The sequence below is a fragment of the Ceratina calcarata genome, unplaced genomic scaffold, assembly GCF_001652005.2.
Source record: "Ceratina calcarata isolate Rehan_Ccalc_2016 unplaced genomic scaffold, ASM165200v1 scaffold371.2, whole genome shotgun sequence".
NCBI classification, from domain to species: Eukaryota; Metazoa; Arthropoda; class Insecta; order Hymenoptera; family Apidae; genus Ceratina; species Ceratina calcarata.
Genome location: NW_017160229.1, coordinates 279,998 through 306,419, shown reverse-complemented (window position 1 = coordinate 306,419; position 26,422 = coordinate 279,998). Strand labels below are relative to the sequence as shown.

Below are 26,422 nucleotides of genomic sequence, written 5' to 3'. Positions count from 1 at the left end.
AAATCAATCCAATACAAGAATTTTGCTATTTTGTTGCTGTTCGTGTGTTGTTATAATCCTTACCTTCTTTTTTGTCCCTGATTTCACTCCTAAAGACATGGTCACCGTAATTATAAGAATTATAAACGGTGTATAAGTCACGCATGGTAAGATCCGCAACAGTGATACGATTAATACGATATGAGAACACGAGCACGGGAATATGCACCATTTGATTCATGTGTTCAAACATTTATTTTAATTTTTTGACTACTTGTTAGTTTCGTTTTACCATTCGTATCCAGTGAAATACATTTTTCAAAATTTAGTGTTATCACCATGTCGTGATAATATGTTGCGTGTTAGGAATTCATTTAAAATTCAACCATTCCTGTAAATTTCGAAGATCTTTCGAATCATTCGTAGTTAAAAAAATACGTATATTCTGAAACTTTACTAGGATTTCGGAATACTACATCTTAACTTGCGAATTTAGTTAAGATGCTACCATTCATATCAATTTCTAATCATTCATAGCCAGTAAAATACATTTTCCAAAGTTTTGCCAACATTCCATGATAATACGTATCAATTTACGAATTCATTTAAAATGCAACCATTCATGTCAATTTCTAAACTCTTTTTAATCATTCGTAACCAAAAAAATACATTTTTCAAAATATCACCAGGATTTCATGATAATACCTGTCAATTTGCGCATTCATTTAAAATGCAACCATTCAAGTCAATTTTTGATCATTCATAGTCAGTGAAATACATTTTCCAAATTTTCCAAAGTATAATTTCGTAATAATACGTATTAATTTGTGAATTCATTTGACCTTTAGACCGCCGACATTAATCACTTCAAAACTCCTTTAAGAAGTCACGTATAATATGATTATATCAAGGATGTATCCCATGTAATATACTCATCAATATTTAAGCCGATATTTCGACTTTCCGACGGTCTAAAAGTTAACATGCAAACATTCATGTCAATTTATAAGCTCTTTTCAATTATTCATAACCAGTCAAATACATTCTGTATATGTCATTCTGCGAGTTCGTTTAAAATGCAACCATTCATGTCAATTTCTAAGCTCTTTCTAATCATGCATAGCCATTAAAATACATTTTCCAAAGAATAACCAGCATTTCGTGGTAATACGAATCACTTCGCGAATTTATTTAAAATGCAACCATTCATGTCAATTTTTAATTCGCAGCCAGTAAAATATATCTTTCAAAGTTTTTCATTAAAAACTGTTGTAAAAACCAGTGTTTCAAGATTTTTTCGTAGCACACGAAGACGTTTTATTTGTCTGTCGTACGTTTTATTTTTCTATGTTTTCAAAAAACATTGTTATTACAAAACTACGAATTGAGAAGTTTAACGTTACAATGAAACCGAACTGTAAATAAAATTGTCCTGTACAACTGTCTTTAATATTATAGACATGCAGTGTTTGAAACACTTGAATAGTTTGTTCCCTTGTATTATTGTACAAAACATGTTTCACATAAAACCGAAAAGTCTGCGCATGTTTCGGTACAAAGCAAAAATAAATTTCTTTTTATAAAATCCAGTTCGAATGGTTCTAAATAGAATAATAGCATCTAAATGCATTCCATCACAATAAATGTGAATTACTTCATATGGTACCAATAATAAATACAGTTATTATTCTTACGCTTACTATCATTTTTACGACAGATCACTGGCAACAAAATTTGGGTATCGTTGTATGCGGAGCAAGTGTTCTGTTAACAATCGTCTAAAAAACGTGTATAAAAATACAATTCCTAAATAACGTAATTCAAAGCTCCGTTCGTTAATATAATGACGGAGCTCTAAGTTCAGTTATTAAAATTTCCATTTACGACCTATATAATAAGTATAGGTGGTACGGCGAAATATATAAGAATTAAATTCTATATGTTTGCTTGCGCAAAACATAATGATCAATGATGATGCTGTAAGTAAGTCGTACATTTAATTCGTAACACAACAAGTCAGTCTTGCCCTAATCCCCTCCTTGTCATTATCTCCAACTTTCTGTAAACGTTCATAGATTCTTCTAACTGTCGTTCGATGCTTAGTTAAGTACTAGGCATTCTCATCTTCGTCCTCGGAAGTCAGTGTTATATTATCAATACGTCGTGGTAATAATAAAGCTACGTGCCCATATCTAAATAACAATCACGTTTTACAGAAACGAAAAGAAACTAATTTAGTTTTTAATATCGCGCAAAGGAACTTACTTGCTGCTTTTGTATTTCTCTTGGATGGCTTGCTGCTGTATATTTAACGCGTTGCAGAAGGTCTTGTGCAAGCAAAGAATGCATTCCTTCAGGTTTATCAGGCTGTATCCAGTTGACAATTCTAGCTCGTGGGGCCACATTTCTTCTAATAACGTGTGTCTTGCGAGTGCTATCGCAGATGCAGCTAAATGACTAGGTACAAACTGCAGATACGGATCCCCTTCGAGCATTGACAATTCGCTCAAATACTAAAAAGCACACATAATTTAATTTAAATATAAATCACATATTACGATCGAAGTATTACGTGCAACTCACCATTGCTAAAAATTTAATTTTGTCAGATAGATTATTGCTAATACAGAATTCCATTAGGAAGGTAAGCGGTGTTGGTACAGCTAGGTCGAAAGACAGAACCCTCAATATTAAATGCTCCATGCGTAATACCTGCTTCTTCGTGTACGTATCGTCTGTGATATATACAAATTCACCTACATCGGGTGGGTAAATTTCTTCGTATTTTCTGTAACATTCAAATATTATATCATGAGCGTGTTTATTCCCTTCAAAATAATGTGCATGTAGGGATTGAAAAGGTTTCGAAAATGACTATTTCAAACTCGTACAAGTATATTACTTCTAACGGAAACAGGAGAACCGAAATTGGATTGAAATTTAATTTTCAATACATAATTTAACAAGTTAATCAAAAGTGAAATGCATACTACGAGTTTTAAAATGGAGAAGAAATTCCTATTTAGATTTCATTTTCTACATTGATATTACAAATGTTTTTAAAGAAACGAGATCATATGTAAGTCAGGACCAATATACCTAATAAATGTTATGACATTTTCTCGGTTCTCGATAGCTGAAGAAAACCGATAACATAACTGTTTTCAATGTGTGTATGGAAAACTTACGCAGCAATGAACATCGCCGCTGTTCCAACAAGTTGTAGCTTCGCTCTTACGACGCTCATATATGACAAAAAGCGATCTATATATGAGACAGCCAAGTAGAGCGTTTCGGTCTGCAATCTATATTCCTCGGCAACTTCCACCAGCCAATCCACCAATATCGATCTCATCGAATACGTAATGTCCGGCTGTTTCTTCATGTATCCGGGTTTTGGTCTATGCTGCGTCTGAAACAAAATATTTAGTCAATATTACCCGTGACATAAGGAAACAATTTGTTTTTAAACGAACCTCTCTAGCACGCAAATAATTATATACATCAGCTCTGTATTCTTCGACGTCAAAGAAATTCATTCTGAGTTCTTTTGACTCTTTCCATTTTTGGTAATCTTTATTCATAGAAGATGAATAAGGCGTCGACTTCTCTAAAGACATCGGACTTCCTGGCGTAAAGATTACGTCGTTCTCTTTCTTTTGACTCGCATCTTGAAGGGTGTTACAAAACGGCTGTATGTTCAGCACGCTGATAGGATTCACTTCTAACCTGGGTTTTTCTCTAATGTCTGATTTAATGTCATGTTTCCCTTTGATCTCTTTCTTGTCGCGCGTGTCTCTAAGAGCAACTGAAGTTTCTTCCTCGAGCTTGTCTTCGTAGATTTTAAATACAGCTTCTTCCTTCTTCTCTTCGTAAATTTTAAACGCTTCGAATTGTGGGGGTAAAACTGCTTTTGCTTTCTGATACTTTTCATCTTTATAAATTTCCTACAAAACAGGCAAACTTTCTTTTTATTCTAGTTAACAGAGGGATAATTATTTGACAAAAGTGTGGAACATGGTCTGCAGAATGGAAAAAAAAACGCGGGATGGGAAAAATCATACGTACTTGTTTCGTGGTTCGGTTACAATTATTGTGAATAACTCCTAGAACGGCACGCTTCTGTGGTTGCAATAATTGACTCTGAAGGGGCATGGTAATATTTTCTTTGCCGCGGCGGACATCGCCGATTCGATTCTCCTGATCCTCGTGTACACGAATCGTGGCCATTGTTCGCTTTTCGATTTTCGCCAAAGTCTTCGATATATATATAAAACGATTCTTCCTCTTTTACTCGATAATAAATACTTTTAAAAACTGTGCATGCCCACTTCTTCTCGCGAGTATGACTCTATTCACCGTCCATGCATGGCAGACAAAATTTCGGAGCACCAAGCAACCGAACAAACTTCAGTTGCCGTTTGATTTCAAACAAACGTAACTTCAACAGCTGGCAATACGTTAACAGCGTTCCTCGAATAAACCAATGGGAACAGCATGTCCCTTCGAATCCGGAACACGCCAATCAGGTCAAACGTGCAATATTTAATCACGGCAAGCGACATCTACGCGGGAAACTATTACGGTGCTAATGCCCACCTGTGATGCCTGTGATCTTTGTTAAATTTACAATACGCTGATTCAATTCATAGTCGTTACTAATTTTTAAGATCGTCTTAAATATTTCCTATGTTCCTGTCTATCCCATATATCCAGTCCCTGTCCTATATGTACAGGAACATAATATGCCTTTGCGGAAACATGGGATAAACAGGGATAGCAAATGCTTAAGACGATCTTAAATGTAAGCAACGACTCTGAATACCGGCCATAGATTGCCTCTTGTTATTATTCAAATATAATATTCGCGATCTCCTCTGCAAATAAAAACCTACATTATATTGGTGTCTGTCATAAAATGGATAAAATTCATTCGTAGTTATATCGATGAACGTATTTGGACAAAATTAATGCCAGTCTTCGTATAGGCACTAAACATGTTCTTGAAACCATTTGCTTTTCTCGTTAGATACAGTTATATTTATCAAACTAAAAACATTATATTTCTTTTGTTAAAGTATATTTGAATTAAACATTACAAATTGCAACATGATGGTGTATAATAAACCTTGTTACATAACAATGAAATTGAGCCAGCTCGGGCATACGTTAGTTTTCCCTAGAGGGACAAAATTCAAAACGAGTAATAACATCTTATTTCTTCAATGCTCGATCTAGTATCGAATAAGAAATAATTTTAATGTAAGTAGTGGTAATGTGCGTAGATTAAAATTGTTTTTATTTTGACGCGTCAAAATTATGTTAAAATTCAACAGTATCCGTGCCAGATCGAGCATCGAACAAATAAGACGAATAAGCAAATTCAAAATTACGCGGTACATCATTGAGGGCAGCATTTGTGGGCTCAAAATGGCTCAAACAAAGCTGTTTTCGACGATATGCCCAACACTGGTTCGATTAGTGTTCGGTTCGGCGTTGAAAAAGTTTATTTGCTAAGTTCGTAATGATTTCACGATATCCGCAGCTGCAATTACGGCCCAAGTTCATTCAGTAGTAAAAGTTAAACGCAATTCGTGAGGTGCGCAATCTCTTTCTTCGATTTTACCTACTTCCTGTGTGAAAAGTGTGCGAACTCGAGGTTTTTAACCTTGCACATGCAACGATTCGCGTTCGTCGTTCTAAACTCTAAACAGGCAACAGTGATCGAAAAATTTCGCATTCGTTCTGCTGAACTCTGAACAGGCAATAGTGATTAAAAAAATTGTCGCATCGTTGAAGCAATAACCAAATACAAAAGAAATAAACCAGCAGGGTCTGCTAGCTTTTTGCTAGCCAAGAATTCAACGATTCGGGAAGTTAAAATAGCGATGAGTCCTTCGAACCGTGGGCCATTACTAGGTCCGAGAATTCCACCTGTTGCCGGTCTCCGGCCTCCGCCGCTTCCACCTCCGAGGTTTGGTGGCAGACTTCCACCTCCTCCAAGAATGCCTCCACCTTCTCCAAGAATGCCTCCACCTCCTGTGCGAATGCCACCACCACCTCCACCCCCGCCTACACCTCCACCTCCAGGTTTTGGACCGATGAGGCAAAGATTGCCATTTAATTGGCCTGGATTTGGGCCGAGAGTCAGAGGCATGGCTCCAATGGTTCCTCCGATGGGTCTGCGACCTGCGGGACCCAGAGGACCACCGATGAGGCTCTGGCACAGGAAAGCAGCACCACTTCAAGCCTTGCCTCACATGAGACCAAGATTTGCCATGGGCAACGGGATTCTCCAGGGCAGAGGGATGAATAATGTTAGAAAAGTCAGCAGACTCGAAGTATGCACGAATATCTACACTTAAATAAATTATCTTAAACGTCTAAGTTAGTCTTACCTTTTGTAAAATAAAGTACTCAAGTAAAATAAATTTTAGTTATTAAATTTTAAGAAGTCGTAAGTTCTTGGATTATTGTCTACGCTCCTCTTAAAGAGTACAATTGTTTAGGAATTGGAACTGAAGAAGCCGTGGATGACCGATGAGATTCGAAGCGAGATACAAAAGAAAAATAAGTTATACGTCAAAGCGAAGAAAAACAAGGATGCGAAGGAATGGGAAGAATTTAAAGATTTAAGGAACAAAGTAACGAAAATGATCAGAGATGCTAAGAATGATTATCTCACGAAAAATCCTGAACAGGTATGCCCTCGATCTTACTATAATATGTAATTATTTTGCTAAAAACTTAACAATAAATTTTTTTTATTTGAAACCTGTATGGTAAGTAATACTTACAAATAGGACAGCTTTATTGACAAATTTTTAGGTGAGTTATTTAAATCCCTTCAAATACTTCTAAAATTAATTAGAAATATAACTTGTCAAAGGAAAAACAATAAGTAAATATTTAAGGGAATTATTTCAAATGACTCACCTACTTTTTGTCTGCAATTTATTTCTTTAGTGTATGTTCGTAAAAATATAACACCATTTACAGTTTCATATCTGCATAAAAACTTAGAATCAAAGGTAGACCACCCTGTAGAAATAAATAATGATGTTATACATGTTTTTACTATAATTCTACCACTTGTTGAATTCAATTAGTGTTATACTTAAGGACTGTATTTGGTGTATCTTATAATATATGAAATAAAATATTCATTCTAGCAATTTATAGTTTCAAAACAGTCTGTAAAGTTTAAGCATTGGGAAATTGACACTTACTTGAGTTTATTTATCTTAAAGGTGAATTGTACCTAGAATTGGATACGGATAAATACAGATATATTTGAATAATCTTTCGAAGTAAAAGAAATTTATGTTTTGTTAACATTTATGTTGAAGTTATCGGTACTTATAATTGGCACTGTAAATTGAATTGTGTTCCAGTCGTAGTTGACGAGCTGCTTTGATTACAGGGTGGTCAAAAAGCAGATGATAAGAATGCGATTGAATCTGAGGGTGTTCAGAAAACTGAGAATGCGACTGAGCAATCAGAGCAAATGGATGTAACGGAGGAGACGCAGCCTTCCAGCGAACAGGCACAGTCTTTTAAGCTTCAGGCTACTCCTCCTATAATGTACTGAACAGTCGAAATTACACAAGTATTCTGTTTTCAAACTTCAGAACGATTTGCCTCTTTCGTTAATCTTTTTCATTTTGCCACGCAATTCATTTAAGATACAGCTATTGAATTAGCTACGTCGTTTTCAGTTACAAAACTTGTATTATCCATATGTAAAATACTATATTTCGCACTATAAGTTCACTTTAAGCATTTATATATTATAAGCAAATGCTGGTAAACTGTTATTACACAAAATGCTTTCAGAATAGAGATTACGTTTATGCAACTCATTTCTAAATAGTAATTGTGGAAAGAACTAATATTTCTTTTTTATTAGTATCAAGCGTGAAGTTTTATATGTCTCTTATATATATCTTCGTGTTAGACAAGCACGTCTACAATTTCTTATTTCGAGATACTTAAAAGTTGGCTTTTTGATAGCCGTAGTTGCTCCTTGGACAGTATACAGTGCTGCGAGCTATAACATTCCTAATCGAAGATTTAATCGAATCGTAAGAATTACAAAATATCTTCACGTTTTGACTCTTGAACATAGAATCGAATGGTTCCCTGCGTAGCTTGTGGCTCTGTATCGAGATATCATTTGTAATTGTTCGTTATTATATGTCGTAGTATTCCATACATTTTATTACTAACTGGATTGATATCTGACTTCCACGAAATATAAATTCGGAACAGAATCAATTTGTAATTAATTACATATTGTAAGAATAAATCCTATTTCTATAAGTTCTAAATATGGTGTCCCCAATTATTCTACGTACCACTAACAGAAAATTATTTTCTTGTTTGCGTTGAATAATCGTTCTGAATTATGAAAATGATTTAGGCTTTCTGTCAAGGTCTTGAAATTTTTAGTACAATTACGTTTATTTTATATTGTTATAAAACTCGAGTATACTACAATAATTGTAGAATTTCTCAGATTTGCTGCGCTACGTCCTTTAACACCGGCGATGATTTATTACTTATCTAAAGTTAAATCTCACAGTTTAGAAACATCTTCAAATACACTCTTAATTGTTCCAAATAGTTTCTCTAGCAATTGTTAGAGTTCAATAAGGATGTACGAAAGAACGACGAGAGTATCTCCGCTTCTGAATACCCTGTACAGGATTTGAAAAAATGTGTATTGAAGATTATCAGTGATAATTGTATTATATACGTGTGTTCTAAGTAATATTTCACAAATTTCAAAGGGAGTAATTTGATGAAAGACTTCGTTGTACAAAAATTATCGAACAATCATTGCATCCATCAGACAGAAACTGAAAGGATCTTCAGTCTGAAGTATCGTGAACTGTTCAATAATGATTGTGTTAAGAAGACGAATATTTGAAATGTTAAAAAAAATCCAAGTAAATTTTTAGGCCCATCTTTACGCGAACGACGATGAACCGTACGATCAGAGGGACGAGAATTACGTCAGTTCGGAGAACGAGGACTTATTTTACTGCGAAATATGCGACAGGGACTTCCCTGAAGAGGCTGCACTCGCTGAACATGAAAAGGAACATAAACTCTGCGGGATTGACGGATGCAACATCGTTGCTCATCCGATGCTCGTTGAAAAGCACATTGCTATGCAACATAGCACTGGTTTGTATAACAAAATTAAAAATGTATCCACACCAGAAGATATCGAAAAATGGATAATGGAAAGAAAGAAGTGAGTCGAAATTATTTTCCTAATTAACAAGTTTCATTTATGATAGTAGACTGCGAATCTTTATAGGAAATAAAACTTTTGTTATATCAGTTTAAATGATGAAACGAAAATTAAGATTTTCTTACCCTTCAAAAACAGACATGTGTACTTGTATATATAATGCATATTCTTGGATATCGAATGCATTCTTTATATTTTCTGCACATCCAATTTTTCTATAAATGAATAAAAATCCCAATCTAATATTGAATTATGAAAATGATTTAGGCTTTCTGTCAAGGTCTTGAAATTTTTAGTACAATTACGTTTATTTTATATTGTTATAAAACTCGAGTATACTACAATAATTGTAGAATTTCTCAGATTTGCTGCGCTACGTCCTTTAACACCGGCGATGATTTATTACTTATCTAAAGTTAAATCTCACAGTTTAGAAACATCTTCAAATACACTCTTAATTGTTCCAAATAGTTTCTCTAGCAATTGTTAGAGTTCAATAAGGATGTACGAAAGAACGACGAGAGTATCTCCGCTTCTGAATACCCTGTACAGGATTTGAAAAAATGTGTATTGAAGATTATCAGTGATAATTGTATTATATACGTGTGTTCTAAGTAATATTTCACAAATTTCAAAGGGAGTAATTTGATGAAAGACTTCGTTGTACAAAAATTATCGAACAATCATTGCATCCATCAGACAGAAACTGAAAGGATCTTCAGTCTGAAGTATCGTGAACTGTTCAATAATGATTGTGTTAAGAAGACGAATATTTGAAATGTTAAAAAAAATCCAAGTAAATTTTTAGGCCCATCTTTACGCGAACGACGATGAACCGTACGATCAGAGGGACGAGAATTACGTCAGTTCGGAGAACGAGGACTTATTTTACTGCGAAATATGCGACAGGGACTTCCCTGAAGAGGCTGCACTCGCTGAACATGAAAAGGAACATAAACTCTGCGGGATTGACGGATGCAACATCGTTGCTCATCCGATGCTCGTTGAAAAGCACATTGCTATGCAACATAGCACTGGTTTGTATAACAAAATTAAAAATGTATCCACACCAGAAGATATCGAAAAATGGATAATGGAAAGAAAGAAGTGAGTCGAAATTATTTTCCTAATTAACAAGTTTCATTTATGATAGTAGACTGCGAATCTTTATAGGAAATAAAACTTTTGTTATATCAGTTTAAATGATGAAACGAAAATTAAGATTTTCTTACCCTTCAAAAACAGACATGTGTACTTGTATATATAATGCATATTCTTGGATATCGAATGCATTCTTTATATTTTCTGCACATCCAATTTTTCTATAAATGAATAAAAATCCCAATCTAATAATTATTAAACTTTCATAAAAGGCATAAATATGCTGAATTCGTATGCAAATCTTAGAAGCGAATTGTACGCTAGAATATTTAATGAATAAAAGGGTTCTTTGATCCTATTTTCTAAATATTTTATTTTGTATAAAAGACTACAACGTAATCATGTTTCATATTACAGGAGGTATCCTACGAAAGCTAACGTCGAATTGCGAAAAGCGGAAGAGACAGAAAAGATACAGAGAGGCGAGATAATTAAGCAGACGCAAGATGTTCCTAAAAAGATGCGAAAGATGCGCTCCCACAATCGTAGGAAAACGATATCGAGAAATATTAAGGAGTCTAGTGCTATTGTAGAACAGAAGGAAACGTACAGAGGTCTACAAGCATTTCCTGGAACTTGTACGTATCATTTTAATCATTTTTGTTCAGATTTTATAGTAAACTAATCTCTCTAACGTCTAAAATAAAATTAGTTTATTAAGTCTAATATTAAAAAGTTATCTAATTTTGAATTGAGTACCAATATTCATTGTAGATAAAATTTATCCGTTAAGAATAATAATTTACTCTGATTCTGGCTTTAATCATTATACATTTGTAAATGTTTCTTAAAACAATTTAAATTCTATGTATACATATGTTTTAGTAATCTTGAAGCAAGAAGAAGAAGAATTAAAAAATAATGGGGAAGATAGTGAGAGAAACATTAATTACATTTCTGATGAGGAAGAAATGCCAGCCGCGTTGCCTAGATTTACGGTTTCCACATGTAGTGCAGTCAACTTGGTAGCAAATTATGGGAATACTTCCGAAGAGAGTAAGTAGAATTTTTAATTCGCATTGAATTTTCGTAAAATAATCTTGTTTACAGGTGAACCAGAAGAGGTACCAATTAAGAAAATAAAATCAAATAATAACACAATCATAAAAGAAGATTATAAAATAGAAGAAGGCGTAGCAGAGTCAAGTGACAATCGGACACACGAGTCTTGTAATTCGTCACCGAAAAATTCTACTCGTAAATTTGTTAAAAGCAAACAGAGTATAAATCGGAACATGAAGCACAAGGTACAAAAGCCAACAGAAAAGAAACAGCCGTATACCTCGCACTTACTCGAAAAGCTACTCTCGGGTTCTATTCAACACGAGAGAAACTTAATTTGTCAATGTGTTAAATATATAGTGGATAATAACTTCTTCGATTGAAATTGTACAATAATTTATTATTGATATTCTACCTCACTTTTCATATAAAAATACATTTGCTTTCTATGAAAACACTCAATTGTTATGAATATAATATTAAATTAATATATAATATATAATTTATATTACAGTTTCCGCGTCTAAAAATATTTTACATTGATTAAGTTTTAAAAGAATCCCTTTTCCTTTTCTTCGTCTGTCTTTTCGTAGGTTTTAAGGGAATATCTTCTAATCTTCTCTTTTCTCCGCTTTTTACGGATATGAGACTTTTGTTTCCTAGCAAGCCGAGCAGCTGCGTAGATGGTAAACCTAATTCCTCTGCCTATTTATCGGCAGTTTTATATTGCAAACCTAATCCTAATTCCTAATAAAATTGCCTAAAAACAATACACAAAGTGGTAGAACGTATTAAAGTGCTAGAAGATACGAAATAAGCGCATGCACATATGAAGCATTCTGCAATGTCCATCTACTTGACCGCAGAGTCATCTCGTAGATTGTATTAATGCTAAATCGTGTGGAACATTCCTCCTATTCGAGCGTTTTGGCGCGACTGTAACTGTGTGACTCGTGTGACTGTATCATATTCTTGTGTCGCGTTATCGTTACATGCGTGACCAGGCGGAACAAAACTTATCCCGCGTGCGTTGCAGCGAATGTGTTAATTCGGAAGCATGGCTACTGCTTATAGATTGAGACTTGCAATTAAATTCGGAAGGAATCTCTCGACGCCCTTAAGACGAAGCTTTGAGAGGAAACTTTTAGAGAGACAATGCCAGAGACTTTCAGGTTTATATATTTTTATGTCATATAATTTTGCTGAGCTTCGTTTAACTCTTGAAAGTTTCGCAGTTTGATGTCGTGTTCTTGTTTAGTATAAATTGAATTTGTTGCTGGATTTATGATTTGCCACAATTTTAACATCAAATTATTAATCTGTGGATTTTTATTTGAAATAAAATATTTATGGTACCACTTAAAATAATATGTTTCGCAATATATATTTTGATCTTGATATTCTATATATTTTGATACATGCACTGTTTGTATTTCCTAAATATACATATATTCTATTCTTCAAGTGCATAAAATTCATAGTTTATAAATTATAATTATTATTTAAGCTCATTTTTTATACATATTTTGAATGGATCGTTTTAATCATTGGATTTTGGTAGCTTCAACAGGTATCTCGGTGCGATGCTTTTCCTCTCAGACTGCAACACAAACCACAGAAACTCACAACATTATAAAAGATACTGAGAAACCAACAGGTAAAAGAATTCCTCTTCTTCTCTTCTAATATATCTCCAAGAACACATTGGTATATAATGTAATGTTTCTCTTTCTCAGGTGAAAGCATAAAACATGAATTTCAATCAGAAACGCAGATGCTCTTGCAAATTGTTGCAAAGAGTTTATACTCAGATAAAGAGGTAACATGACTTCTATTTTTTATTGCAATTCCAAAGTCTCATTGCATATTTATTAAAGATTAAATCTTTTATATAATTATTAGGTCTTTCTACGTGAATTAATTTCCAATGCAAGTGACGCACTCGAAAAGCTAAGATATATGCGTTTGAGTGATTCTAAAACTGCAGAAGTAGTCGGCGATAGGAGTTTAGAAATCCATATCGGTACTGATAAACAGAATAGAATTCTTACGATTCAAGACACAGGTATCGGCATGACCCAGGAGGAACTGATATCAAATCTAGGAACTATCGCGCGATCTGGTTCCCGCGTAAGTATTAAAGACAGGCTGAACCAATAACAATACTTTAAATTATCCACTGGTTATTGATTTCAATATAATGCCTGACAAAAATACATTCGTTAAAATACAGGGATAAATTAAGTTAATAGTCTCCATTATATTTTATACTTTTTATTGACTTTCTCTGGTTAGATTTCAAATACAATACTATTATTGTTCCGTAATAATTTTGATTATAATTTACATTCCTTGTTAATTTAGGCTTTCTTAGAAAAGTTAAAAGAGAAACAGAATGCCGGCGATTCTTCTCAAATCATTGGACAGTTTGGTGTTGGGTTTTATAGTGCTTTCATGGTTGCTGATAAAGTAGAAGTATATACAAAATCGTATTCAGAGAATGCTGAGGGCCTCTGCTGGATTTCTGATGGGTAAAGTATTATTAATAAATTCGTTAATTGTTTTCAAGCATACATCATTAAACAGTTGTTTTTTGTAGTTCAAACACTTTCAAAATCTCGAAGGCTGAGGGTGTTCAACCTGGAACAAAGATCGTCATTCACTTGAAACCTGAGAGCCGAGAATATAGCGATGAAACTGCAGTTAATCGTAAGTGATTTTCAAATCAATTTCTTTAGCATTTCGTTAATACTTATTAACATTACAGGTCTCATTACCAAATATAGTAACTTTATTAGCAGCCCCATTTACGTGAACGGGAAGAGGGTTAATACTATACAGGTAAATAGTAAACACTTGTTAGTATATAAAGAGGAAGTGTTTGTGTCTTAACAAAAATCTGAAAAACTACTTAAATACATATTTGAGCAGTAGCTTTCTTATATACTCCGGAATTTTGTAATATAAATAATATTCCTCAGCCGTTATGGATGCTCGATCCGAAAGATATCACACCTATGCAGCACAACGAGTTCTACAGATTTATTGGAAATTGTTTCGATTCTCCACGATTTACGCTGTATTACACAACCGACGTTCCACTCAATATAAGAGCGTTGCTATATTTTCCTGAAGAGAGACCTCCGTTGTACGATTTCACGAAAGGCGAGATGAGCAGCGTCTCGTTGTATAGTCGTAAAATACTAATCAAAAGTAAAGCGGAAAACATTTTACCAAAATGGTTGCGTTTCGTAAAGGGAGTGGTTGATTCCGAAGATATTCCTCTGAATTTAAGTCGCGAGTTGCTGCAGAACAGTGCCTTGATCGGGTAAGAAAAGAACATTTTTAAATACAGTATTCATTCGAACAGAATTATCCAAACTAATTGCGATTAGGCTAGTCAGTAGTAGATTTTATACTTTCTTTTTTATGAATCCTCGCTATAATTCATGATTTTGCATCTCCATTTTTTTATGTTACAGTTTTCATAAATCCTGTCTACTGATCATATTAATTTTCGTTAATTACAGGAAATTGCGAGATGTTCTAACAACACGAGTTTTGAAGTTTTTAAATGAGAGATCTCAGAAGCAGACTGAAGATTATCATAAATTTTATAAAGATTACAGTATCTTTTTGAAAGAGGGTATTGTGAGCACTGACAACCAAAAAGAGAAGGTACAATCAGTTTCGTAACAATTGTATTATCTTTGTTATCATTTAATAATGTTTTACAGGAAGAAATAGCTAAACTTCTGAGATTCGAGTCGTCTGCCACTGCACCAGGAGAACTAATTAGTCTTACGGATTACTGTAAACGAATGCCTTCAGAACAGACTAAGATATATTACTTATTAGCGCCAAGGTAATTAATTTTTTAATTATTATTAGACTGCGGATTCTTATGGATAAAACTGTTACATACGTAACTGGAAACTTGACAAGTATCCATGATCAATCTCTTTGTACAAACGACTTGAGGACTGATCTAATTTCAAGTATGCATGGTCGTACAAGCTGTGCTTGCAAAACGTAACAGTGTATCAATTGCTTCAAGATTTTTTCTAAGCCTATTAAAATCACTCATGTCAGTTATGTATTGAATCTAAACATTACCGTGATAAAGGGAAAAGGGATACAGCAAATGATGTCTAATCAAAAAGCTACAGATTAATTGAACCCAACGCCTGTGCGTGCTTGTACAGAAAGATTGATCATAGATCCCTGTCAAGCTTGTTACGTCTGTAGCCATCTTAACTCTCGCAGTTTACTTATTATAGTCAGATTATTATTTTTACTTACTGTTTAATTATAGCCGAAGTTTAGCAGAACAATCGCCATACTATGAATCGCTAAAGAAACGAAATATCGAAGTACTATTTTGTTACGAGGCACACGACGACGTAATCTTCTTACATTTGAGGCAGTTTAACTCCCATAATCTGACTTCCATCGAGGAGAATATGCGTGAAGCAGATTCGAAATCAGAGAGTCCCGGTAAGTATTTCATCGTTAGACCACAGATTTTATTCTATCTGCAAGTTGCAGTTTTGCAGAAAACACTTGGTTACAGTTTCCAATTGAATTAATTGATTAAATATAATATCAGATTGTGATAATTTGTTTCCCATATTCCAGGTGTTATCAATCAAGGGGAGATCGATACTCTGATAACTCACATGAAAACTGTTTTGTCTGGGAAGGCGCACGATATTAAAACGACGAATCGGCTCGAATCGTATCCATGCGTGATCACGGTTCAGGACATGGCGAGCGCAAGGCATTTTACGCGCATACAAGCTCGCCAAGTGAGCGATGAAATGTTGTACTCGATGCTTAGACCGTGTCTCGAAATCAATCCCAATCATCCGATCATCAAGAAACTTTGTGGACTAGTGGGCACCGATCCGAAATTAGCAGATCTCCTAATAAAACAGGTACTGCCACTTTTTTATTTCTATGCAAAATGGGACATTAGAATAATACGCCTTGTTGTTAGATCGACATTTGTTTTAAGTAGGATTGTAATATGTGCATTTATAAAGCTTTCACAAGTTTTATGCACTGAATTCTACGTTTCACTTTAACATGTTCCAGCTGTTCACTAACAGTATGGTAGAAGCTGGTTTGGTCGACAACCCGCGAGTGTTGCTGGCATCGATGAACGAGTTACTGACCGCAGCATTAGAAAAAGTTTAGATCTCATTACTTTAATTCCATTTGATAAATTACTTGATACGTTGTACATTGTAAAGTTTTTATAGATAACATGTTAACTTAATTGAAATATATAGACATAACGAGACAAAACGTAGGCAATTGTATTCTTTATTACAATAGGTTGATCTTGTACAAATGAATTATAGCCATCTAATTATAACAGGTCGATTTCCTCGTCGTTTAAAGGATTTTTAATATATCGATATGTATCCTATCAGCAGGGCTAGTTTTCCTTTTCTCTTCGCGTGGAATTTCGAAGTTGTACCCACACCTTCGTCGTCGTACAATTATGGCAAGTTACAGTAAATTATCAAATAAATCGATCTATTTATTAATTTGTAAGTTATAAATCAAGTACAAAATAGTCGATTGATAAGTAAACTGGGAAATAAAAAATAGAAAAGAAGTTATACGCCTGTTCCTATCAATTCCGATTGCTTGAATTGCTTGTTAGTCGAACTAAATAAATTCTACGAAACTTAAATTATTACTAATCGATCGATAGTTCTACATAATATTGCGTATTTGCAATCAAATAATATTTCACAATCGAAAATTACAAACTAATTATAGACGGATGATCCCTTAATCGTCGATTTGTGATGAGATATAATGAACAAATCTTCTGTGCTTCGACGCAAACTGAAATTTTCACTGGTCTTCGATTCCGATACAATTCATTTTAAGTTAAAGCTGTACAACATTCGTATTCTAATATAGAACAAATTCTCTATGCTCGATTGTATCCGAAATTTCAGAAAGGGGAGGCACAGTTCACAAAAATTAACAATACGATTTTATTTTCCTCTCGGTCGGAAACGCAAAAGAAGAAAGTCACCCTGTTTCGCGCGTTATTATTATCAGACCGCGGACTTTTATGCAAAATGAAATACTTATCAATTTAGAAAATTGAATATAGATCGAGATTTCTTTTATCCTTTGCAAATAGTCATGTGTACTTTTCTCGCACATGAATGCATAAAATCCGCAGTCTAATTGTTACTTATTAAACATTATTATTAATAGAGGATTCGCTAAATAATAGAATAAGGTGGCTAGCATCCTTTACAGAACAGGAACATAAATTTGCCAGAATTCTCTACGTGTTAGAAAAGAGTATACCTCTCCCAATTGAAATTAAGCTGCCTCATTCATCCAACGGGAAAAGAGAAGTATATATATATATGGAAGTACGGTATTTCAAGAGAATTCCTCTGGTTTCTAAAGCCCTTTTCATTCAAAACAAGAATACCCTCTTAAAAATGATATATTAGGCACAGAAGTCGCGTTTACCTATAAAAATTAATTAAACGCTGCATCGTTCGCGCATGGAATAATCGGAAGTTGGCAGTTTTCGAAAATGTTTCGTTATTTTATCTGGACAGATCTTCTGAAAAGAATTGTATGAATGATCGATGGCAAGAGCGCGTGATCCACGTTTGCTGAGCAGTCTTATCGAGTAGAGTAGATTAAAAAATGTTAAAGCGTGATGTGTGTAAGTAGTAGCACCATGTATGCAATTTACGTCTGGTCTGAACCTATGGTGACTAAATGGAAGAAGTTCGAAGTATAAAAGAAGAAATAATAAACAATCAGAGACAGAAATAAAGATAGAAGTTAAACGAACGGAACGTTGACTTAGCACTACGTACACGCGAAAATGGAATACTTATCTTCCGCCATCTCTTCATTTAAAAAACGTTGGATAGTTTTCTCGTTAATATTACAGTCGTTATGATACAAGTCATAGTTATTTGATCATTGTATAAACATTATTATCATCACAGTAAAAATATTCTCATATCCTCTTTTCAAACTATTCGTGCCTCGCTGCAGTAAAACGCTAACAGACATGCACATATATTCGCCCTAGCAAGCAGAGCACTGTGTGTTCCTTCATTTCTCTCTTTTTCTTCATTTTCACTAGAGTCAATTTCAATTTACTTCGCTAGGCTACGCGATACTTATTACCTATGTATTATTAAGTAGTCCTTCTGTCTCGTCGTAACCAAAATAAAGTCGGTTAGCAAATAGTAAAAATACATAAATGTACCTATATATGTACCTTTTCTTTTTTATGCAGTGGAATCATAGTTGCGGATAACATTTAAGTTTAAACGATAACTCATTAAATAATAGTCATTGGTCTGATGATGCGGTCGGTGATAAAAAAATTCCAGTAAGAAATTTCAAAAAAGAAAATTCCTTAACGCATAATAGTCGCCACGGTGTACATATGTATATGCATAATACATATCCTTGTATGTATACAGATACATACGTATGTCAGTTATTTTTTTGAAACCTCATCCCCTTTGGTAGAATCGGAAATTGTGATCAAAATCAAACTGAAAATGGTCCACATAGCATAAAAATCGTCGAAATGTAACTCGCCTATCAAAAGGAACGTGTCATTTAAATATCAATCGCAATTAGATTACTCAATAAACTTCTGTCATTTCTTCGGATACATCAGCAGTTTTAAGGGGCTAGGATAGTAACGTGACTTTTCTAACATTCGTCGGTAAAATTTGACGTTTTTTGTCCTGTTTTATAGATAACCAGGCGAAAATAGTGCAAAATATTAATTTACGGGAATACACTTTTCGTCCTTATATGAGAATATTTTTTGGTCGTCAGGTACTTACTTCTTCGGAAAAAAGAAAGTTAAATCTGGCGCGGTCTGGCCATTATTTCAATCAAAACAATTTGGATATAAAATCGCTTATAAGCAGAGGCATTGTAACTACGATTTTTCATCCACATTATAACGCTTATATTGCTAAATATCAGCATATTTTAATTAAATGATAACTAGACCGAGCCAGATTTGATTCCTCTCTTCCTAAAGAGGTATCTGACGACCGAAACATATTTTCATATAAGGACGAAAAGTGTATTCCCGTAAATCCATACTTTTGGCTAATTTTGTGGGTAACATTGACAGTCTGCCTTATTGCGTAGCTATCGGAATCTATCCCCTTAAGCCAAAGTCTCAGTGATTAGACAGGAATTTATTGGAGAAGCTAATAACTCCACGAAATGAAGACAATCCCTAATTTTCAAATACATGCACTGTCAATTACAGATTTTCATATGAAATAAAATATTTATGGCATCGGTTATAGAAACTGTGTGTTTTAGATAGAAATTAGGCATTGCAATATACAATGAACTTTCGATACTTCATACATTTTCATACAGTCTATAAAAAGGTTTATATTATGTAAGAAGATTAGGGATCCTCTTAATTTCGTGTATTAGAACGTTCACCGCGAAACGCGTTAACGGAAACGAATGAATTGCTCCCAGATATTTTCGCACTTGCGGTTGAATAGAATTTGTTTTCGTCGAGGATCGCAAGAATTAAGTACGTCCTAAGCTCTACCTACATAGGAGATTTCCACCGTTCGTTAGCTGCCTTTGTACACACCCGCTGCCCGCGATAATATGTATGTACATCCAAGTATTCTTCTCGTAATATATTCACATTAAACGTTCTCTTAAGCACAGAGAACGGCGTTCAGTCTGTAATCGAGTCTTGGCACCGGTGTTCGTCACACCGAGGTCTGCGTGATGCCGTTACCGGATAACCACAGGCGACCATTACTCTTCTGGTCGGCGATCTCGTACTCGGAGTCGTCGATTTCGCACAGGTTCGTCGAGAGGTCACTGTTGCTAGTCGCGCCGCCCAACAGCGAATTCCTCTCTTCGAGGGTGGTGATCACCGAACCGATCTCGTCAGCCTCATCCACCTTGTGGTGACACCGGTTCCGTCGGGTGCTCGGGAAACCATAAGGCACTACGTCGTCTTCCTCCTCGTCGGATTCCAACGTGCTGAGGCGACCATTCAACGGGTTCGCCTCGTTCTCCGTGTCCGTGTGGATGTTGTAGTGCGGCAGGTAGCTGTTCGGATGCCGGAGGTAACTCTCGGAACCTTTGTACTTGTACTCGCCCTCGCCGCCGCTGTCCAACGGGTTCAGCCGCTGCGTCTCCGGGCACTGGTGGTACTGCTCGGAGAACTCGGTACCGCATTCCGAATCGCCGACGTATTCCGACTCCTGGTCTTCGTTCAACGTCTCAATGTCCCGCGTCGGGTCTACAGAGCCGTGCACTACAAATCATTCGACTTCATTATCGTACGTATTGCTATTTGTAATTAGACTGCGGATTTTTATGCTACGATAAAATATGTATCAATTTAAAAACTGCATGCAGCCTTTTTTATGAATGAATAAGATCTGCAGTTTGATAATGGGATTGTCTTAATGTTTGGAAGCGACGGTAGACTCGTCTATTCACCTGACGGTAACTGATGAGTGTTCGATTCGTTACTCTCATTGCTGTGGAAGCTGGACGAGTCTGGTACCTCGCTTCCAGGCACCTCCGTGATATTAGGCAACGGGTTTTGGCTTGGTCGGACCCAGTCTGAACAGTCCCAGTGATACCCTAAAAGCATTGCAGACAACAACTGTATTCGGACACGCTACATGCGACGAGCCAACCGCCGCGATACGGAGTGAAAGAAGAGAAGATAAAAGCGGAGTCTCTGATGTGAACAAAGGATTGTAAAGATGAATTTAAACTGTTCACTTCAGATGTGCATCCTGGACCATTCACCCATAGTAAAAAGACGTTTTCATCCAAAGTTAGTAATGAACGAAGATCAAGTTCTACTTTCGATGAATCCATCGGATGGATTATTCCGGACGCACATTCAACGTGACAAATTTAAATTCCTTAATAAAAAAGATAGAGAAGGGATAGCGGCAAGCGAAGCGACCCAAAATATTATTTACGTGTTCGCGCGTTTTGGATACTTTCAGTTGATCGGAACTGTGCGCCTCTGCCTGTCTATTTCGACTTACCACCGACAATACGAGGATCATCCTCGATGGACGTCATGGAGGCAACGGAGGTCCCACCTCCATGAGGCACGCGACGAGAAGAATTTAGTAGAAGTCCTCCAGTGGTCAGCTCTGGTACCACTGGGCTCGCTCGTTTCAGGTCTGTTAGCGCACACAATACGATACACCAATGTTAATTCGAGTTCGCTACACGCCCAAGTCAGTAGGGATCGTATAATTTGTCCCTCGGCCTGAAAGTGGGAACGACGCGACCATGGTGGGGACTGGTACTTGATGGGGGTATGCTAGGCATGGTCAGCGAAGGTGCATGAGGAGAATAGTAGTGGGGATCGAAATACGGGCGAAGAAGAGGAGCGAGCCGTGCGGAATAAATTATACGATCCCTGCAAGTCAGTACTGTTCTACGGATATTCATTCCCAAGCATCCGATGGTATTCATACTCTACTACCGTATCACTATTGCGTACCAGCACGTTCCATTGTGTGCCATAAATTGGGAAACCAGAAGTGTTGCACAAAATTGTATAGTTTATTTGATAATACAATCATTTAATTGATATAGTTTCCAATGATTACTAATTCAGAATATTTGCTAGATTTTTTTTATGAAAAATAAGTACTTGCAAGATTTTTAAAACATATTACATTCGGTGTTTGATGCAACAATGGTGTTTATAATGATACGCGGTAGTATAACATGTTACGAGAGTATGATACGACTGGATGCGTGCCTGTATTAATAGAAGTAGGAATGGATAAGATAGAAGAAAAGAAGCAGGGGTGAAACAAATCTGAATTTTTATCCAAAATAATATCAATTTCAAAAACGAAATCTAAATAAGAATTTCTTTTACTTTCTAAACACTAAAAAGGAATTTCTATAAACATCATGATATTCAGTTTTCTACAGATATTATACGTGCTTTATTTGAATTTAAGAAGTTCAAGTAACTCGTAAATTATTCATTCTAAGAGCAAATTACCAGTTCCAAAATTGCATGGATGCAAGTAGCACATAATAATTTAACTCGGGGTTGTTTGGGACGATAACTAATATTTATTAATCCTGATGAATTTAAAAAGCATTTATTATCGTACCATATTGGATCTACCATTTTGAATATTGAATTTTTTTATCAGATTCGTAATTAGAAACCTAAAAAACCTGTATACATCAAATTTTGAAAAAGCAGTGAACTTGATAATTTCATAATTCGCCATGTTAGATCAGCCATTTTGAATTTTAAAATTCTGATATAGATTCGTAATCAGCGACCCTAAAAACGGGGCAATATATGGTCTTAGTATTTCATAAATGTGTCTAAAAATTCGTGGCTCAAAGGAATAATATACGAGTTATTTAAAGTAGTCACGTTACGAGAATCACCCTGTACAGAGGTCAACGACTGTTATTCCATTTGAGAAGATTCGAAGAGTAAAAGACATTAGCGAAATTAGGAAGATACAGCCTCTGTATAGGATAGAAGTAGAAGAGATTATTGAGCTATATGAATTCCACCCACGCATGCGGCAAGCGAGTAAAAAACAAAAGTAAGAAGCTACGATGAGAGGGGGCACGGGCGAGACGCGTGTTACTCACCGTTCTTAATCTTGGTCGTGTCCGTGATGAAGGAGGCTAGCTGCATCTGCTCTTGCCAACTAGGCTTATGGAGGCTATCCGTGTCGCTGGCTGTAGCGTTTCCGCCGACCGGGTTAGGGAGGGTCAGGGACGAAGGCGGTACGGGTGTGCTTCTGTTCAGATTTCTCAAATAATCCGGCGGGAAATTCTCCAGCTCGTCGCCGGCGCTACCGTAACTGCGAAGCGTGTCGAGATTGTTCAACGCAACCGCCGCGGAATTACCGTAGGCCGGCTCGTTGTTCGAGCTGGGGGTGTAGGAAGCAGGTCTTGGAGGGCATTGGGGAGGTTCTCTCTGCAAAAGAATCACACGAAAAACCTTAAAAAACTCGATGCATACGCGCGCAGGCGAGGGGAGAGCTTATACCGATGTGAGCAAATCAAAATACCAAACGAAACGAACGAGGAACTAATCTAACACTGCCGTTCAAGAATCTTGAATACATGCGGCAATTTACAAATGAAATGATTCGTACCTGTATCACTTCTAAGTTGCTCAGTTTCGAACTCCGCTTGAACTCGTGCTCGTTGGGCCGCGCGGAGTTCAATACGATCTGCTTCCTAGTTTCATTGTTGATATTGTTCGCCCTGGCCCTCGTGCGTTTCATCCTGATGCGTCGGAACGCGAGGAATATGACTATCAGGAATACGTTTAACACAACCGCGACGCCGATCCACATTAGCTGCTCCCATGTGATGTTTAAATGGCTGGATATGATCGGTGTTGAGTACGCCGGGTTGCCACAGTTCAATCCTGTCATATTGGGTGGACAGACACATCTGTAAGTTCCAATCTCGTTCACGCAGGTGCCGCCGTTTGTGCAGGGATTAGCGTCGCACTCGTTCACGTCGGACTCGCAACGCTCTCCCATGAATCCTTGGCACTTGCATATCGGCCCATTGTTCCCTTCCTCGCAAACACCACCGTGGATGCATGGATTCGGGCTGCAATACCTGCCGAACTCGCATCGTTTCCCGCTTAAACTTGGGCCAACACAGTCGCAAGTGTAGTCGCCTCCTTCAGGAATGACTTTGCAGCGGCCTCCATAGAGACAAGGAGAAGAGGCACAGGGATCGGTATCGATTTCACAAGCAAGGCCCGCGAATCTGCTATGACACTGGCACTCGTAAGTGTCGCTTCCCGAATCTTTACAAGTTCCACCGTTCTGACAAGGCTGCGAGCCACAAATTCCCGGAGGCACAAGAACTGTCGCTGCGTCGCAGCTGAATTCGACGTTAGCGAATCGTTTCAAGACTACCACACTGCTGGCTCCGCTCATATGCAATGGTACGGAGATTCCTGCGATACGAACGTCGTCCATGCAGCCCATGAAACCACGCTGGACATCCTCGAAACCGAGGATCGAAGGATGCTGCCTGACCTCCGCGCCTAAGTAAAGATCGTCCGATTGGAGGTTTAGAATGTCGTTGATACCGGGCGCTGATCCGTGAGCCACGTGCTTTCCATCCACGGTCAACGTCGCGCTATTACTCTCTCGTTCTAGTTGAATCTCGTGCCACTGACCGTCGCTCACGTACATGCTGTTTACACGCACCAAACCTTCTCCGCTGCCTAAGTCAAATTTATACTGAACAACTCCGTTCACAACTTCTAGGATGTTGTAATCCACTTTGCCAGCCGCGTACATCAAGTTTCCAGTTAACTGAACGGTTCTGATCCTCAATGAGAGACTAAGGCGATCCTCGATGGTCTGCCTGATGATAGCTTTGTCGATCCTGTACCGTGCGTAGCTTTTACCGCTGAATGATATGGGATTCCTCGGAATGTAACAGGACTCGTCGTGGCATTTAGAGATGTCTATGTCGCAAGTCTGACCTGCGAAGCCTTCGGGACATTGGCAGGAATATCCTTGCATCGACGAGTCGGGAATGCAGACTTTGAACAGTGGGCACGGATCTCTGGCGCACTCGTTTACGACCACCTCGCAGTGAGTCCCGGCGTACCCCTCTTTGCAGCTGCACTCCATCTTGTGTTTGTGACGCGGAGACACGAAGCTCATCACATCGGTAGCCACCGGTGATATCTGGATCACGTCGAGGACGATTTTGTGTTGGCAATCACCGTAAATGCAGTAACCCTTGTTGCACTTAAACCTGACGATATCCTCCACCACCAACTTCGTCGACTGCTCTAGATCTCTGATATGCTCGTTCAAACGCTCGCGAATATATTCCGATGTATAAAAACTGATCGAGCCTAAAATAGTTGATCTCTGCTTCACGGCGAACAGAAGGTCTAAGTCGTTATGCACCGCTTGACGAATCGCTCGAGATTTGATTAAATTTATCTCGTCCGTGGATGGCTGAACACTGATAATAATTATATCCTCCAACGTACAGTTGATCACGTTGCGCACCGTTCTTTCGAACACCTTGCGATGACTCAGTATGAAATCCTCCGGGCTGACCTCCCTGAACCTAATTATCACCGCGTTCTCCAGCATTCTCTCAGTAATTAAATTCACATTCACTCTCACGGTGGAATAAGAATGAAACTTTCCATCCGTCACACTGACGTTTATTCGGTATTCGCCGACGTCCAATCGCGGGAGAGCTACCAAAGTGCCGTCGATCTTGTCGATTTGGAAGAGGTCGTTCGGTATAGGAGACGATGGGACCAAACTGTATAAAAGCGAGTCGTATTGATCCTGATCTGTCGCGTGGACTTTCCCGATAATACCTCCGGGATACTCGTCCATGTACGAATTAACAGTCACCTCCAGGGGAGTGATCACTGGCGGATACTGCGATTCTCCGATCACTTTGATCATGATCCATGCGTCGGAGTACAAATGGGGTTTGCCGTTGTCGAACACGCGTACGTGTAACGCGTATTTATCTTTCAGTTTGCTGTTGAATTTGGTCGCTGTCCGCAGGCTCCCGTCCTGTTCTACTCTGAACGCGTTACCTTCGTTCCCGGACAGGAAATCGAAGGTATACGGGGCGGCATTTGGCTCGATGTCCGCATCAGTTACTTCAAATTGCAACACGGTATAGCCCAGAGGCTTGTCTTCTTGGACCACCGCCGTGTAGTTTGATAAAGAAAACAGAGGAGGATTGTCGTTTGCGTCTAGAATCTCGATGTTTACTATCACGAAGCTGGAGAGCATTGGTACGCCGCTGTCCCGAGCGTGGATCTCCAGGTCGTAACTGCCGATCTGAAAGAGAGAAATGATCGTCGTAGACTGCGAAATAAAACTTATTGAAAGAAGTTCGTTACTTATATCCATTATCAAAAATATAAGATCGGTATCTTTTACATTAAGTCACAAA

General features: G+C 37.2%; 4 protein-coding genes across 4 annotated transcripts in view; 2 read left to right on the top strand and 2 right to left on the bottom strand.

The window, feature by feature from the left end:
* Positions 1-7: 7 nt before the first annotated feature.
* On the bottom strand, positions 8-4,760 carry CycA (cyclin A). The gene is made up of 6 exons (XM_018026140.2): positions 4,048-4,760; positions 3,456-3,926; positions 3,168-3,391; positions 2,563-2,767; positions 2,245-2,492; positions 8-2,171 (listed from the first exon to the last, which is right to left on the bottom strand). Exons 1-6 carry the CDS (start codon positions 4,207-4,209, stop codon positions 2,090-2,092), a joined length of 1,392 nt encoding a protein of 463 aa, XP_017881629.1. The 5' UTR covers positions 4,210-4,760; the 3' UTR covers positions 8-2,089.
* A 1,107-nt stretch (positions 4,761-5,867) lies between these two features.
* On the top strand, positions 5,868-11,920 carry LOC108625828 (nuclear fragile X mental retardation-interacting protein 1). Its single transcript, XM_018026135.2, has 6 exons — positions 5,868-6,320; positions 6,489-6,680; positions 8,943-9,241; positions 10,760-10,980; positions 11,228-11,398; positions 11,453-11,920. The coding sequence occupies exons 1-6, from the start codon at positions 5,868-5,870 to the stop codon at positions 11,785-11,787; spliced, it is 1,671 nt and encodes a 556-aa protein (XP_017881624.1). The 3' UTR covers positions 11,788-11,920.
* A 406-nt stretch (positions 11,921-12,326) lies between these two features.
* Positions 12,327-16,947, top strand: Trap1 (TNF receptor associated protein 1). The gene is made up of 13 exons (XM_018026109.2): positions 12,327-12,576; positions 12,966-13,061; positions 13,141-13,223; positions 13,307-13,534; positions 13,769-13,935; positions 14,004-14,113; positions 14,172-14,245; positions 14,386-14,732; positions 14,935-15,082; positions 15,142-15,269; positions 15,720-15,901; positions 16,043-16,341; positions 16,502-16,947. Exons 1-13 carry the CDS (start codon positions 12,462-12,464, stop codon positions 16,601-16,603), a joined length of 2,079 nt encoding a protein of 692 aa, XP_017881598.1. The 5' UTR covers positions 12,327-12,461; the 3' UTR covers positions 16,604-16,947.
* The window catches only part of kug (FAT atypical cadherin kugelei), a 62,408-nt gene continuing 52,917 nt past the window's right edge, over positions 16,932-26,422 (bottom strand). The window contains exons 21-25 of the mRNA XM_026814248.1: positions 23,605-26,307; positions 23,093-23,423; positions 21,493-21,633; positions 20,927-21,073; positions 16,932-20,738 (exon numbers count right to left, since the gene is read on the bottom strand). Of these exons, the coding sequence (XP_026670049.1) occupies positions 20,182-20,738; positions 20,927-21,073; positions 21,493-21,633; positions 23,093-23,423; positions 23,605-26,307 (3,879 nt within the window). The 3' untranslated portion in view covers positions 16,932-20,181. The remainder of the gene's footprint in view (positions 20,739-20,926; positions 21,074-21,492; positions 21,634-23,092; positions 23,424-23,604; positions 26,308-26,422) is intronic.

Coding starts and splice junctions, on each gene's coding strand:
- CycA (XM_018026140.2), bottom strand. CDS start 4,209: ATGGCCACGATTCGTGTACACGAGGATCAGGAGAATCGAATCGGCGAT. Junction 3,392..3,455: donor ATTATTTGCGTGCTAGAGAG/GTTCGTTTAAAA, acceptor ATTTTGTTTCAG/ACGCAGCATAGACCAAAACC. Junction 2,493..2,562: donor AAATTAAATTTTTAGCAATG/GTGAGTTGCACG, acceptor TGTGCTTTTTAG/TATTTGAGCGAATTGTCAAT.
- LOC108625828 (XM_018026135.2), top strand. CDS start 5,868: ATGAGTCCTTCGAACCGTGGGCCATTACTAGGTCCGAGAATTCCACCT. Junction 6,321..6,488: donor GAAAAGTCAGCAGACTCGAA/GTATGCACGAAT, acceptor ACAATTGTTTAG/GAATTGGAACTGAAGAAGCC. Junction 11,399..11,452: donor TGGGAATACTTCCGAAGAGA/GTAAGTAGAATT, acceptor TCTTGTTTACAG/GTGAACCAGAAGAGGTACCA.
- Trap1 (XM_018026109.2), top strand. CDS start 12,462: ATGGCTACTGCTTATAGATTGAGACTTGCAATTAAATTCGGAAGGAAT. Junction 15,270..15,719: donor TATTACTTATTAGCGCCAAG/GTAATTAATTTT, acceptor GTTTAATTATAG/CCGAAGTTTAGCAGAACAAT. Junction 16,342..16,501: donor CAGATCTCCTAATAAAACAG/GTACTGCCACTT, acceptor AACATGTTCCAG/CTGTTCACTAACAGTATGGT.